We start from the raw sequence: 16117 nt of genomic DNA on the forward strand, positions 1-16117 counted from the left end.
CTTGAAGGCCAACAAAATAGGGCTTATAATATCGTAGACGTACCACTGTGTTGTAACGCTGCCGTGGATGACAACCAAAGGGCGGCTCAGACCATCACTTCTGGTTGTCAGGCTACAGTCAGGTTGGTATATAGGTACCACCCCGTTGCCTGGGGCGTCTAAAGACACGTCTTCGCTGGTCATTTGGACTCAGTTCGAAGTGGGACTCATTACATTCTATTCAATAACATTTCAGACCAAATACGTGTCTGGAGATGCTCCAAACAGCCGTGGGATACCAACCTGACTATCTCCCGCCATACGGCCTGATAACCAGGAGAAATGGTCTGGGGTGCCATTTATTTTCATAGCTGGTCCCGTTTGGTTGTCCTCCGCGGCACAGCCCTGTTTTGTTGACCGTTAAGCCATGCCATCAAAAATGGTTCAAATGGCTCTGAGCACTATGGGTCATCAGTCCCCTAGAACTTAGAACTACTTAAACCTAACTAACACAAGGACGTCACACACATCCATGCCCGAGGCTGGATTCGAACCTGCGACCGTAGCGGTCACGCTGTTCCAGACGGTAGCGCCTAGAACCGCTCGGCCACCCTGGCCGGCTCCATGCCATCCTGGGTTTGGATTTCAGCTAGGTAATGTCCGCCCCCACGCGTTGAGAGTTTCTACTCCTCGTCGTCGTGCTTGCCAAACCCTACCTTGGCTAGAAATGTTGCCGAATCTTCCCCAAAAGAGAACGTTTGGAGCTTTATGGGCAGGGCCCCCAAACGATCTCAAGATTTTAGCGATCTAACACGCCAAGTGTCCAGAATGTGACACAATATCCGTCAAGAGGACATCCACCAATTGCATCAGACGATATCAAAATGATTAACTGATTGCATAAGCGCCAGTGTTGGACCAACCTTGATGTTGACTTCTCAATTTGTAATTGTCTTTCTATTGAATAAATCGTCAAACTTTTTTGAAACTATTAGCATTCCTTTGTTTGTAGATGTATATTACATCTACCGACTTCTGTCTCATTCAGACAATTCCTTCTCGTGCGTCTTTTTCTCTCAGAGAGTTCCAAGTAAGCTTGTCGACATACAATTTACGTGATACAGAGCGGACAGGGCACACAGAAGTATATTGCGCATAATCATAGGCCCAACAACGCACAATTCTGTCAGTAAATTCCTGTTAAAATCAAAGTTTTTCAAGGAATAATTTGGGCTTTAGATAGCGCCGATTTCAAGTCAGATTAAGGTATCAGTCATATGCATTTCAATGACTTTCGTGTAAGAGTCATTTAATTTCAATATCATTCAGGGCAGGACTTATCCTAGACACAAGTTTCAATAAGTCACTTCCATTAAGCAGTAGGCTTCAAGCATAGTTCATAGCGGCCACACACTTTCATTTGTTTAAATTCGACATATAGCATAGCAAAGTCGGATCTAAATAAAACTTCCAGTAGTACTCCTTATTCATGTTCGATCTTATGGCAAGAGCTCAAAGTGCACTATGTTGTTAAAATCGAAGAAAATGCTTCCACTGGGACGTCTGGAGCTTCATTCTGACGTCATATGCGTAAACCATGTTTCATCACCTGTTACCACAGGTTTCAGTAGGTCGTCATTACTGGATACTTCATTAGCGACTCCTCAGCAACACGCCTTCGCAGCTATTTTCTTCGAAATTCAACGATTTTGGAAAGTAAATTACCGTCGCAAGTTTCATACCTAAAAAATCCAAAGAAGTTTCAGAGCATGAGCCTATTGACATGCGAACATCATCAATGACTTCTGCGATTGTTATTCGGCGATCTTCCATAAATATTCCTTTCAAACTTTCCACAAAGGTGCTCGTCTCTTCAGCGTCTTCACGGCCTTCTTCGAAACATTTGTACCGCTCGTAAAACTCTGTCTCACTCACAGTAGAGTCACCAAAAGCAATATTAACATTTCCGAAACTTTGCTGCAGTTTATTCCGTTCTTAGCACAACTTAATACAAATTCTTTTATCAGTTTTTATACTGAATGAATGATCACCGATACTACCAAAACACACGTAATCTTCTGACAGACTAAATATCCGATATGAAAAACACTTGGAATCTGCCACTCCTTTGAAAACTATACTAAAGTGTTGATACAGGCTAATGGAAACAGTTTATCCCCCGAAATACACACCCAGACAATAAATGTGACCTAATGATAACGCGATCTGACTATTAGTGGTAGGAGATGGAATGCTCACACACAGATCAACGAAAGGAAGGAAAGTGACTCAGAAATTACTCAGCTGAACACTGAATATGTACATGAACTGCTAACGATATGCCACACAACTTCAGAGTTGTAAGATTTCTAGCTTATTTTTGGTTTTCAGGAAAGGTGATGTAAGCTCTATTTTCATTCGATGTACCATATTTCATATCTGATATTGGATATAATTCAAATAGAGGTTTTCAATAGTTGATATGTTACGCCACAGAGGTTCTGAGTACAAATGATGTGATCTTTGGTTGCTAATACTACTGTCGTTGCTGTAGCATTGTAAGAGAAGCTAGTGAGTGAGTCGGGTTTTCGTCATGCTACTCAGCGATTTGGAAATAGTTTGCAGAACACAGAGTTAAGATACAGAGGATATTGAATTTTGGAAGTATGATTTGGTAAACATTAATTTGAGAAGTGAATATTTCTTTGAAATGTGGTTGCTGCACTGCTTGGTTGCGCGTGATTTACAATACTCTTGGAAAATGAAATGTTTTAGTGGGATTTTTCTTTATTGGTTCAGATTAGTTTTATTGTTCAGACGTGATTAAGGATAGTTATTTGTTCACATGGCTTGCACTCGAAAGATATAGATTTACTACTCTTTACCATTTCAATATTTAATTTCATGACAGAGTCAAAATTCATAATAACAAGCAATTTTTGTAAAAGTGATTGTAATAGACAGTGAGTTTAGTATTCACTATATGGTTCTCTAAAAAGGTTAGCCTCTTTTCAATCATTTAGCAAGTTTAAATTCCACCAACATCTCCTCACGGAAGTTTATTTTCTGATTATATGTGTTGCCGCACTGCACGTTTCGGAACACAGTGATCGAAGCATGATCTGCTTAGCGTAGTTGCACATCCTTGCAATGCACTACGCAAGGCTTTCTTTCGTAGTCAGCTGGTTTGCTGTTGCCGTGTATTTTCTATGTTCATCACAATTTTCATTGCCAAGGGAAAGCAATAAAATTTGTTACGGCCAGTTACATGGCATTCACAATACAGCAAGATCATTTACAGTTAAGATAATAAGGTCATTCACACTCATGTGTTGCATTTCAAAATTAACGTTAGTGTCAGATCAGGTAAAGTTTATTTCCGACCTCATTTCTTTTGTAGACAGTTTTATTCTCACAGTGCAGTGTTACATTTGCTTGTGTATCAAAGAGGTGTTTGGAAATTTATTTAGTCAGTTACATGACATTGTTATTGAAACATTTTGGGTTATCTATTCTTTCCAAATTATATTTCAGATTTTATATAGCATTTTTATTCTGTTATCTTTGTGTACTGAAACTGTGCGTCACGTATTGTGAAGTCACGCATTGTATCTCTGCTCACTGCACTGCATAATACAGAATTCCACAGAACAGCTAGTTTAGTTTAGAGTTTTGATTTTCTAATTAATTTGCTAGAATCTAATTGAGGTATGGGTATACGATTACACTGTTTCAGATAGTTTTGGTGACTCATTTAATGAGACAGCGTTTTCATAATTACACCACTTGCATTGATCAGGACGACAGAACAGATAAACGAAGTTAAAGATTGGAAACCAGTCCATGTTTAGTTAAAAACAACAAATATACATAACTTTTATTAGGAAAAATTACGAAGTCTATTAACTTCTGCTTTATAATTCCGTTTTGTGCAATGACAAAAGTTTTTGTTGCGTAATAAGCTGTGAACACTTAGCATGTGTGTTGAGTACAATGATTTTCAACTAGGTGTCCTCAACCGCAGGAAATCTCGGTGAAAATACACTGGCGTCAACTTACCCGCTGTGGTGTAAATCTTTTACAAAAGAAAAAATTCTATTATGGAAAGCATGTCCAATGTAGCCCTTGCTCCTGTTCAAATATGGAAAACACTCCACTCCCTGAAAATACTTCAGACTTCCATCAAGGCAAATACGCTTGGCGGAAACAGGTATTCCAGGAGAAGCTATAAATTAATGAATTAGCGAATTTGTAATGTAACAGAAATTTAGTATCACTTATATGTAGATTATGCATACAATTCAACCATGACGGCAAAGAATGAACATCGAGCTAGAGTATCTAGTATCCCTTCCGAACAACATGTGAGAGGCACAAAAGAAACAGCATATATTACAAATAATCTGAAAACATTGCCACTGTTGGGAAAGAATATTTGTAAGTCACTTGAATTTACAGATGCCAAGCATAGAGCTGGACTGACATCAGCACGTGATCTGAATCAATTGTTAAGGTGTACAAAAACCAAATATTCGGCACGTTGTAAGTAGGCTGTTTATGTTTTCTCTATGTAAGTAGGCTGTTTAGGTTTTTTTATTGGTAACGCCACCTCTGTATGAAAATCACTGGCTGTGCTGTGTGCAGTCTGTGGCTGCTTTGCATTGTTGTAATACTCGCCATTGTAGTGTTAGGCAGCTGGCTGTGAACAGCGCGTAGCGTTGCGCAGTTGGAAGTGAGCCGCCAGCAGTGGTGGATGTGGGGAGAGAGATGGCGGAGTTTTGAAATTTGTCATGAACTGCTATATTTATATATGATGATATCAAGGTAAATACATTGTTTGTTCTCTACTAATATCTTTCATTTGCTAACTATCCCTATCAGTAGTTAGTGCCTTCCATAGTTTGAATCTTTTATTTAGCTGGCAGTAGTGGCGCTCGCTGTATTGCAGTAGCTTGAGCAGCGAAGATTTTTGTGAGGTAAGTGATTTGTGAAAGGTATAGTTTAATGTTAGTCAGGGCCATTCTTTTGTAGGGAATTTTGAAAGTCAGATTGCGTTGCGCTAACAAAATATTGTGTGTCAGTTTAAGCACAGTCGTGTAGAATTGTTCAAAGGGGAAGTTTCATAACGTGATATCCACACTGAAAGACAACGGTTAAAGACACGGCTTTGCCGAAGTTGAATATTATCGTAGCTCGCAATCATATGAAAGCTATTGCCATGCTCGCAGCTAATTGCAGCCTCACGATGAAACGGAACGTTGCTATTCGCAAGCGTCCATCTTATTAAAAGGCAAATATCAGAAATATGCTACAGCATGCTAGGCCGGGAGGAGGACAGACGTGACAGCCTTCCGCTCCAAAGCATCCTGGAACCCAAACGAAATCTGCCACCTAGCGTTCCTATTGGACAGCATCCATCAAAGTTTTTGGTCTTGTAGTAAGATATACTGGCACTTCTTGTTTCTGGCAAATGAGAGCACCTCACACGGTGAGAGGCACATCGTGAAAGCCTGTCTGTGATCAAGAAGTGGCCTACGCAGAGCATGGTGCAATTCTGCGATGCATGCAAGAAGCTCGTTTCGAAAAGGCCACCTTTCATACTGGGTGCTACTCTGCGCCTGCGACTTTTTGAAAGTTTTTTAAATTTAATTTGTGTCATAACTTTCTGAATCTACAAAAGTTAAATTTTACTGTCCTGAAAAAATTATCAGAGTTACAAAATTACTTGAGGATATACAGATGAACACAATTGGGACTTCTCCAGATAAGGATGCAGGACAATAGATTTGCTTTTCATATTGGCAGTTATCTAAACTTACGTTGCATTTATTGTTATTGTTGCTGGAGTTGTTATTGTTTTAGTTAAGTTTCAAGAACAGAAGCTCATCTTTCAGATAAACTTCAGTTTTTAAAGAAAGGCACGATTTAGGTATACAGTTTATTTACAAAAATGACACTGCATTTCGTGTCCCATCCATGGACAACTTTACTCTGTATCTCACCAATTACAATCATTGTGTTTATTTTAAGTTAGGAATAAGGAAAAGCAAGAAAACATCTTATAACAAAACAAAGTCTAATACCCAAATCACCATGTATAACTGTTGGAAGTGATAAGCGTCCTAGCCTGACAGTTTTTTAGTTTGTTATTAAAATCTAGGTCACGTAAGACTTCTCGTCGTTTTAAAATTTTGTTGGTTGGTATATCTAGTGCCTTAATGGTTTACACTATTACTAACTTATTATTCATTCAGAAAATATGAAACACAGTATCAGCAGAGAATATAAGAAAAGTTCGAGAAAAGTTGCTGAAAGGTGCCAGGAAATACAACACCCATAAAGGAAAGAAAGAGAACAGATAGAAAAAGACTGGAAAATATGAAGATAAAGGCATCCTGCTGTGAAAAATGTTTAATTGAACATCGTAAGAAGCAAGCCTAAAGGAAAAGAAAGTACAAACGTAAAATAAATCTGTATCGATTGAGAATGAGTTTGAAACCTGCGCTTCTTACAAAAGTTCATATAATGTCTTCAGTCTCAGTTTCTTGGGTAAAGGTGCTTTCCTTCCAGCCCAACAAAAAATGTGCAGTCATAAAAGGAGTTTTTATGCGAGAACCTGCCTGAAAAGGTAGCAAAGCAGATTTTGTTAGTAGACAAGAAACATGTTTTAAACTTGCAGATGATCATCTGCTGAAAATACAAAACTTTTTCACGGTTTATAAAATCATCATGTAATTACCTGGCATGGCGACTATTTTGGACCCAGCAACTGGGAAAAGAGTTAGCTTGCAGAAACATAACATGAATTAGACAGCCGGCCGAAGTGGCATGTGGTTCTAGGCGCTGCAGTCTGGAACCGCGAGACCGCTACGGTCGCAGGTGCGAATCCTGCCTCGGGCAAGGATGTGTGCGATGGCCTTAAGTTAGTTAGGTTTAACTAGTTCTAAGTTCTAGGGGACTAATGACCTCAGAAGTTGAGTCCCATACTGCTCAGAGCCATTTGAACCATTTTTTTTAAATATGACAGCAAAGGAAGTATTTTTTTAAGCAAGAAAATATTCATATTGAAATCAAGTTTTCGGTGTTACACCCAATGTATCTTCTCTCATCTGTGTAGATTCTGAAATGAGTGATGAATAATCATACCCGAAAGACATGCAGATACATAATCCGAAAGAAGATATAGGCTCAGAACCAAATTTGAGAAAGATCATGTCAAGATCATTTATTTTTGTGGAGTTTCAAACTACAAGATGGAAATCAGCTGAATAGGGGAATGCCGCAATTGCAGAGAGAGCTGTTGAAGAAAATGGAAAAATGTAGGTTACATGTGTGAGATCTTTGGGGAACTGAACGAAGGCGTTCAAGGTCGACGAAAAGAATGTACCCTACAATGAATTTGAACAAGTTGCTCCTGATCCACATATTAAAAATTTTAGGAACACCTTATATTATAAATTTTTAGGAAATTTAGCCATATCTGAAAGTGGATGACTAGTTCACTGCATAGTTCTTATAAAGTGATATTTTCTCAGGACTTTAAAAGTCTGTCTTATTTATGGGTAACAAAACTTTCATATCACGTTATTTAAATAAGAAGTGAGGGCTAAACATGTTTAATACCGATTGATCTGTAAACTGATACAATAAAATTAATTTTAACTTATAGCTTCCCACGATTCACATCGGTGACAATTCCTTGTCCCACTAGTGACGGTCTTCGATTTGCAACTTTTGTAAGTAAATATTAATAACGTTATGTTCATTGATTTTCATCACATAGAGAACTGTTTTATTCTAGCAGAAATAGTAAACAACCAATGAGTTGCAAAATGGTTTCTTAAAAACCACTTTACCATGGTTTCAAAGTTTATAAAAAAGTCTTCTTCAGAAGGAAATATTGACAACTGGATTACATGTTGTGGCAGAGGTACGTTAAAATATAGCTGAAAGGTATTATTCAAGAACAAGATGTCACCTCCATAATAATTAATACACTAGCAGTACAATAGTGAGGAAATACCAGATGACAACAGTCATGTTGTGCATGTTTAAATTACTATGGAGGTGGAGTTTTGTAATTAACTGACACCTTTCAGCTACGTTTTAACGTACCTCTGTCAATACGTGTAATCAAGTTGTCAATATTTCCAACCGAACAAGGCGTTTTTATAAAGTTTAAACCATGGTAAAGGGGTATTGATAAACCGTCTATTATGCAATTGGTCGGCTCTTTACTATTTCTAGAAAAAGATTTCCTCCTACGGTTGCTGCTCCAGCCACGCACAACATTTTAAATTTGTATTATTACTGTTAATGTCCGCCCCCGGTAGCTGAGTGGTCAGCGCGACAGAGTGTCAATCCAAATGGCCTGAGTTCGATTCCCGGTTGGGTCGGAAATTTTCTCCACTCAGGGACTGGGTTTTTTGTTGTCCTGATCATCATCATTTCATCCCCATCGACGAGCAAGTCACCGAAGTGGCGTCAAATCGAAAGACTTGCACCCGGCGAACGGTATACCCGACGGGAGGCGCTCGTCACACGAGGTTATTATTTATTACTGTGAATTCTATGTTTACAAAAGAAAATAAGTACAAAATTCACAGAGTTTTTGTAAAATGTTGGTGGACGTTCAGTGTTATGTCCATTTGCTGTCCTATGCGTGACAAAGCTTTAAAGATGATAAACAACTCACTTGATACGCCTTATATTCGGAGTCGAAGGGAAGGTAAACAAACTATGCATACGATCACCAATCAATTTATAATTTATTTCTATACCTTTTCTCACGTTACCTTTCTACCGTTGAAAAATGCAGTGGAGCTGCCCCACCTGTGACTCTGGAATCCCCCCACTCTAAAGGTACTTTCCAGCTTTCCAGACATGTTTCCCAGCATAACTACAAAAAAGTCGCGTGAATCGGACTAATACAAGACTGGAATTACGAAATACTCGTGCGTTTTGAACAAACCTCACTCACATAAGGCATTTGGTCCTCAGATAGGAGGCTACTTAGCTCTAGGACATGAGAAATAGGTACGATATGAGAGTGAGGTACGCACCAGCGGCGACAGGTGGTGGCGCGGCGTCCCCCGGGAAGCGAACCTTGTCCATGGCGGCGGCTGGCGGAGAGCCCGGCGAGAAGACGGCCTCCTCGCCGCCGCCGAAAGTGACGGACAGCCTGTCCGGAGAGGCCTGCTGCCGCAGCGCCGCGCTCTTCTCGTCCTGCACAGGCAGAAAGAGGCGCGGCTCTGGACAGTCGTACAACACCGCAGGCAGCGTCGCTGGAACCCTACAGCGAGCAGCCAATATTATAACGTTTGTCATTTCTATGCATATGAAGCGTTAGCCAGAATGGTTTCGTTAAAGCTCTACGAATTTCGACATTGCATAAGCTTGTCTTTTTCTGGTGCGAAGCCAAAGGACATGGAGGTCATGATGTCACCTCCACTATAAAAAAATTAGATTTATTTATCAATCAGTCAGAATTAAAAGGCACTGACTGACATTGTTGATTAAAATGAGTTGTAAACTCTAAGAAAAAAAATAAGGGACGCACAACGACATGTTGGAATTATTCGCGTGGGTCGGAAGTCAGAGAAACTGCATGATTTATTCAAGAGGAAGAGCTTTACAAACTGAGCAAGTTAGTAATGTGTTGCTCCAAGTGCGGCCATTATGCAAGCACTTATTCGGCTTGACATTGATTGAGTTGTTGGATGTGCCCTGAGGGATATCGTACGGAGTTCTGTCCAATTGTTGCGTTAGATTGTCAAAATCTGCCCGAGATAGTTGGAGGGCCCTGCCTTTAATGCTCCAAACGTTCTCAATTTGGAAGAGATCAGGCGAACTTGCTGGCCAAGGTAGGGTTCGCTGGTCAGTGGGGCTCAATTGGGAGTGGGACTCATCACTGAAGATAGTTCTATACAGTCAATGAGATTCCAGGCCGAAGAAGTGTGTGGAGACGCCCCATACAGTGGTGGGATACCAACCTGACGGTCGCCCGCCATATCGCCTAACAACCAGGAGTGAAGGTCTGTGGTGCCACTTCTTTTCCTAGCAGGGCTCCTCTGGTTGTCATCTGCGGCATCCTTACAGCACAGCGTTACGTCGACGATATTCTACACCCCCTTTTGTTGCCCTACATTGCAAGCCATCCTGGGCTTAGGTTGCAGCAAGATAATCAAATGCCTGCCCACACATTCCTACCATGGCCAGCAGGATCGCCGTATCTCTTCCCAACAGAGAACGTGTGGTTCATTGTGGGCAGGGTCTTCTAACCGTCTTGGGATTTTAACGATCTCATGAGCCAATTAAAATTTGGCACGATGTACCTCAGGAGAAAATCCAACAGCTGTATCACCCAATGCTAAGGTGATATTCCAAGGCAGCTAGAGAGTCTCTGCAATGCTGCAATGCTGCTTACGTTAGGGCCAGAGGTGGTCAACTTAACTGAGCAGCTCGATTTGTGAAGGTCTTTCTTTTGCATAAGTCAGGCAGTTTTTCTGAAACTGTAATCATTTGTTGATGTGTACATGTACATCACATTTACCGATTTCCGTCCTACTTCTTTCTTTGTTTCATTTCATTGAGAGTGTACATTATGTAGTCTATTTTCCTGGCAGACTGATCGATTGGTGATGAAGGGAACTAGCTGTGGTAGTTGTGTATGAATATAATTCGGAACTTGTGCTTTTCAGCTGGTGCTGAAACTAACTAACCGCTGTATTTAGTTCTATTCAGTTCCAACATTGCAGTACCTGACAGTGGCACCATGGCGGAATACAAGTTGTTTAGTGACAAGAGAAATACAAATATTTCTCTGTAATTTTATCATTTTGCAAAGTGAAATAATATTTTGCAAAGTTTGCTCGAATTATTTAGCAAAACTATGGACTAGGAAGAGCCACAAGACGAGCTAAATTTTCTACTTGAAGGTAAGAAGCTAAATAGTAGACCTTGAAAGCGGTAGTACAGTAAACAGTAGTTACAGAACTGGAGTGCACGCATAGTGTAAACTAAAATCCCTGACACCAGTGAATACACATGGTACCTGTCCTAACGCACTAACGGTTGGATATCACCATTCAGTTTGCGTAGGTGCCTGAAGAATATATTAATGTAGTGACGAAACTAGTCACGTAATTCATATATTTAATAAAAAGTACGACCGTTGGTCTTCCTTATTTCTACAAGTTTATGACAGGCCACAGTCGCACGCCCACTTCAGTGATGGATCATCTAAAAACTATTGCAATGGCCTACCACAGATCCCTGTAATAATGATGATGTTGTATAATGTGTGTAATGTACGAGTATATATCCAGACTGATGCGAAAAATGGAAATTTGTGCCAAGGTCGTGATTTAAACCCAGGTTCCCTGCTGACCAGGCAAATGTGCAAACCATTAAGCCTCTGTGGCAAAGTGGCATCGCACAACTGCACAGACTATCTTAGCACACCTCCCACCGCAGTAAAAATTTCCATTCATGTCTCAGGACAAGTCTCACACGTGTATGATGCCTATGTACAGACTGAACCAATGAATGAAAATTTTTACCAAGTCGGGGATTCGAACCTGGGTCTCCTGCACATACGCCAACCACTACGCCGCCCTGGCACAATGGCTGTGCACATCTGCACGGACTACCCTAAAAAACTACTCTCCTCAATCTAGATTACTATTCCCATCTCAGTCCACTTGGTATTCCCCATAAACGGGAACAGTGTTCAGTCTGAGACCTGAAAAGGTATCTGAAACCAGACAGTTTCGTTTGATTAGTGTCTGTAACATTATAGCAAGCTATGTTTCAGTGAAAGACTTTTGCTACAGCCTATGACAAATGCCTGTAATAATTATGATGTTGTATGGCGTCTGTAACATTAAGCCAATTTATGTTTAGAAAGTTATAAACTGTAAAAGTAACGATAGCATAATATAACATGCCAAGGTTTCTGTCACATAATCTCATGTACAGAACTGAAAGGAACTAATTACAATACATCCATGTTCGTTTCTAACTACACTCCTGGAAATGGAAAAAAGAACACATTGACACCGGTGTGTCAGACCCACCATACTTGCTCCGGACACTGCGAGAGGGCTGTACAAGCAATGATCACACGCACGGCACAGCGGACACACCAGGAACCGCGGTGTTGGCCGTCGAATGGCGCTAGCTGCGCAGCATTTGTGCACCGCCGCCGTCAGTGTCAGCCAGTTTGCCGTGGCATACGGAGCTCCATCGCAGTCTTTAACACTGGTAGCATGCCGCGACAGCATGGACGTGAACCGTATGTGCAGTTGACGGACTTTGAGCGAGGGCGTATAGTGGGCATGCGGGAGGCCGGGTGGACGTACCGCCGAATTGCTCAACACGTGGGGCGTGAGGTCTCCACAGTACATCGATGTTGTCGCCAGTGGTCGGCGGAAGGTGCACTAGCCCGTCGACCTGGGACCGGACCGCAGCGACGCACGGATGCACGCCAAGACCGTAGGATCCTACGCAGTGCCGTAGGGGACCGCACCGCCACTTCCCAGCAAATTAGGGACACTGTTGCTCCTGGGGTATCGGCGAGGACCATTCGCAACCGTCTCCATGAAGCTGGGCTACGGTCCCGCACACCGTTAGGCCGTCTTCCGCTCACGCCCCAACATCGTGCAGCCCGCCTCCAGTGGTGTCGCGACAGGCGTGAATGGAGGGACGAATGGAGACGTGTCGTCTTCAGCGATGAGAGTCGCTTCTGCCTTGGTGCCAATGATGGTCGTATGCGTGTTTGGCGCCGTGCAGGTGAGCGCCACAATCAGGACTGCATACGACCGAGGCACACAGGGCCAACATCCGGCATCATGGTGTGGGGAGCGATCTCCTACACTGGCCGTACACCACTGGTGATCGTCGAGGGGACACTGAATAGTGCACGGTACATCCAAACCGTCATCGAACCCATCGTTCTACCATTCCTAGACCGGCAAGGGAACTTGCTGTTCCAACAGGACAATGCACGTCCGCATGTATCCCGTGCCACCCAACGTGCTCTAGAAGGTGTAAGTCAACTACCCTGGCCAGCAAGATCTCCGGATCTGTCCCCCATTGAGCATGTTTGGGACTGGATGAAGCGTCGCCTCACGCGGTCTGCACGTCCAGCACGAACGCTGGTCCAACTGAGGCGCGAGGTGGAAATGGCATGGCAAGCCGTTCCACAGGACTACATCCAGCATCTCTACGATCGTCTCCATGAGAGAATAGCAGCCTGCATTGCTGCGAAAGGTGGATATACACTGTACTAGTGCCGACATTGTGCATGCTCTGTTGCCTGTGTCTATGTGCCTGTGGTTCTGTCAGTGTGATCGTGTGATGTATCTGACTCCAGGAATGTGTCAATAAAGTTTCCCCTTCCTGGGACAATGAATTCACGGTGTTCTTATTTCAATTTCCAGGAGTGTATGTTTAACACACAAGACAAATATAGCTCAGTTGTTATACTCTTTTATCCTTTCTGTACCACTTCGAAAAAACAAGGGATATGAAAATTATGAAAATGTAACTGTCAGACACTTTTTTTCAATTTATTGAGCAGTACGCAGTTCCTTTCACGCCTCATCCATTCATTTTTACATATACCCTTAATTTACAAATTTAACTACTAACGCCGCGTGGAGTGGCCGCCTGGTTTGAGGCGTCATGTCACGGATTGCGCGGCCCCTCCCGCTGGAGGTTCGAGTCCTCCCTCGGGTATGTGCGTGTGTCTTGTTCTTAGTATAAGTTAGTTTTAGTTTGTTTAAGTAGTTTCTAAGTCTAGGGACCGATGACCTCAGCAGTTTGGTCCCTTAGGAATTCACATACACATTTTAACTACTAACTCCAGCAGACCAGTGCAGTGCTGTAGTGCTGATTTTACATTAAAAATGGAGCTAATACTGTAGGACAGCGTTAAATCACCGACACGTCCATGTTGTGAGTTCTAATAAGTGTTCAGTGTTTCAGTGTTGCTATCAAACGATCTATTATCTCACATATCGTCTAACTCGGAGCCGATGTTCATTGATGTTGTTCCAACGGTTATGGTGATCCTAAGGGCGTGATCTACCCTCTTGGCACCTTCGTGCCTAAACGTAACACCCTTAACGTGATAATTTAATTGATAGTAATGCCACCTGCCAGAACTATAACTACTATTTTCCTGCTGCTCTGCAACCTGTGTCACCCTCCAAGAAACACTTTCCGCTGATGACCGTCCTACAAATCTTCAAGGTTACCTTTTTTAGTATCTGCAGAAGCTATGACACCACCACTACTCAACACGGTCAACGTGGGTACTTCACAGGCCGGCAGTGGTCCGGGAACAACCGAAGAACAGAAACCCGTGAGTAGAACAAACTCACTGTCTGAATTGAACTCCGGGAAAAGGAGCATCCGAACTTACATAGATAAGCACACGACAATATACTCAGCACGTGGCTGGTGCGGGCGGCTAAAAACTGAGAACACAACTCTCAGCATGAATGCAAGGCAAGGTAAATGGCAGAAGCACTGGCTTGCTCCGCTTACTGCCGCTCGCCAGGTGGGGCTGCCCATATGATGCGATGAAAGCGTCCTTACTGGCCAGTTTCTTAATTACTCCGCCGTTCTGCCCATGCCAACTCATTGCTCTCCATCAGGACGTCCACTGGCGGGGATACTGAATGCTTCCCACCTGAAAAAGTCACATAGGGCTGAAATGGACTAGACTTGGGTCGTGATCCCTGCCACAGAATTGGAGAGAGTGCTGGAGAACACAGCAGTGGACTGACCAGCAAAGGTGGCAATATTGATGTTGCCGGCTCCACAGGAAGGGTGGAAGCACATGAAGGCTGCAGTAGCGGCGGGCTCCACTGGTGGCAGTGGGAATGGGGCCACATCCATCGTCATAGGTGTGAGGAGGAGTGACAGGTAGGGTATCGAAATCCAAGCACTCTACCACAGTAGGTGGAGGTGCGAGCCACATTGGGGCCTGAGTCTGCTACCGATGGGAGGATGGTGAAGGGCACAGAGGGAGTGACAGTGAGGAGGCATGTTGCAAAAAGTGGGTTTCCACTCCAGAAATAACGCTGTGATCAACCCTGCTGCTCGTCTAACGGGTCCACAAGGCGACGCTCCAGCAGGGCACGGCCACAACTATTTGGCTTGATACATCGGCTGCCCCCCACTGACATCAACCACAAACAACTGCCGATCTTCGTGGCCCACCACAGCACCTGACAGCCACGTCAGCCTCCAGTTGAAGGACTGCGTCCAAATGGCAGTCCCAAGAGGAAACTGTGGCGGGCCACATTGGTCCATGGCGTGTGACTCAGGGTGCAGCTAGTCCAGCTGACCTTGCACCTGACGCCCATGCAAAGGTGCCGCTGGACTGCACTCACAGACTGGCATTACCAGGTACATATCCAGAAAACTCGACAGTGCATTGCCATGGGAAGAGGCAGACATGGATTTGCTCATCTGGGTCTTGGATGTACACACAATGTGCTCCACATCTGAGTTAGATGCTGGGGAATGGGGTAGTAGTCAGGAGCCGAATACCACTGCAGATCCAAAAAATCTTCAAACTTTCGTGACAGAAATTTTCTACTGTTACCAGACACGAGGGTGCTAGGAACCCTTCCATAGGAAAAAAATGGACTATGTGTGAATAGTGGCAGTCAATGTGTGGACAATAGCTTGACTATGTAGAATGCATCAACCAAAACCAATATGCTGCCCACAAATGAACCCACAAAAGCGACTTACACCCTGCCCACAGGGGAGCCCTGGGACTGGACAATGAGACAACTGGCACAGCAGTGCAGCCTTGTTCTGTGTACGAGCCCCAAAAGCCCATACGAGATGTTCAATGCCACGATCGATATCCTAGACACACGTCAGTGTAATGATTGCAGCAACTGGAGAACGCAGAGAGACAGTCACTTGACAGGATTTCTCTTTCGCATTAAGCATGAGACTCCCATGGACAGAAGAACTTATGCTACACTGGATATGTACCCGAAGAGACACCCTACGGCCAACCCATCTGAACTGCTAAAACGATTTTCCACAAAAGTGGGTCAGTGGCCATGGACATCACGACCCTTCCTGCCATCAATGAAAACTCTGACAA

At 43.1% G+C, this 16117-nt stretch overlaps 1 protein-coding gene across 1 annotated transcript in view; it reads right to left on the minus strand.

Annotated features, from left to right (window-relative positions):
• The window catches only part of LOC126482057 (transmembrane channel-like protein), a 167372-nt gene extending 152486 nt beyond the window's left edge, over nt 1-14886 (minus strand). Inside the window, exons 1-3 of the mRNA XM_050106033.1 lie at nt 14775-14886; nt 14626-14677; nt 9042-9271 (exon numbers count right to left, since the gene is read on the minus strand). Of these exons, the coding sequence (XP_049961990.1) occupies nt 9042-9271; nt 14626-14677; nt 14775-14886 (394 nt within the window). The remainder of the gene's footprint in view (nt 1-9041; nt 9272-14625; nt 14678-14774) is intronic.
• Between the last annotated feature and the right edge of the window lie 1231 nt (nt 14887-16117).

The sequence above is a fragment of the Schistocerca serialis genome, chromosome 5 (assembly GCF_023864345.2).
Source record: "Schistocerca serialis cubense isolate TAMUIC-IGC-003099 chromosome 5, iqSchSeri2.2, whole genome shotgun sequence".
NCBI classification, from domain to species: Eukaryota; Metazoa; Arthropoda; class Insecta; order Orthoptera; family Acrididae; genus Schistocerca; species Schistocerca serialis.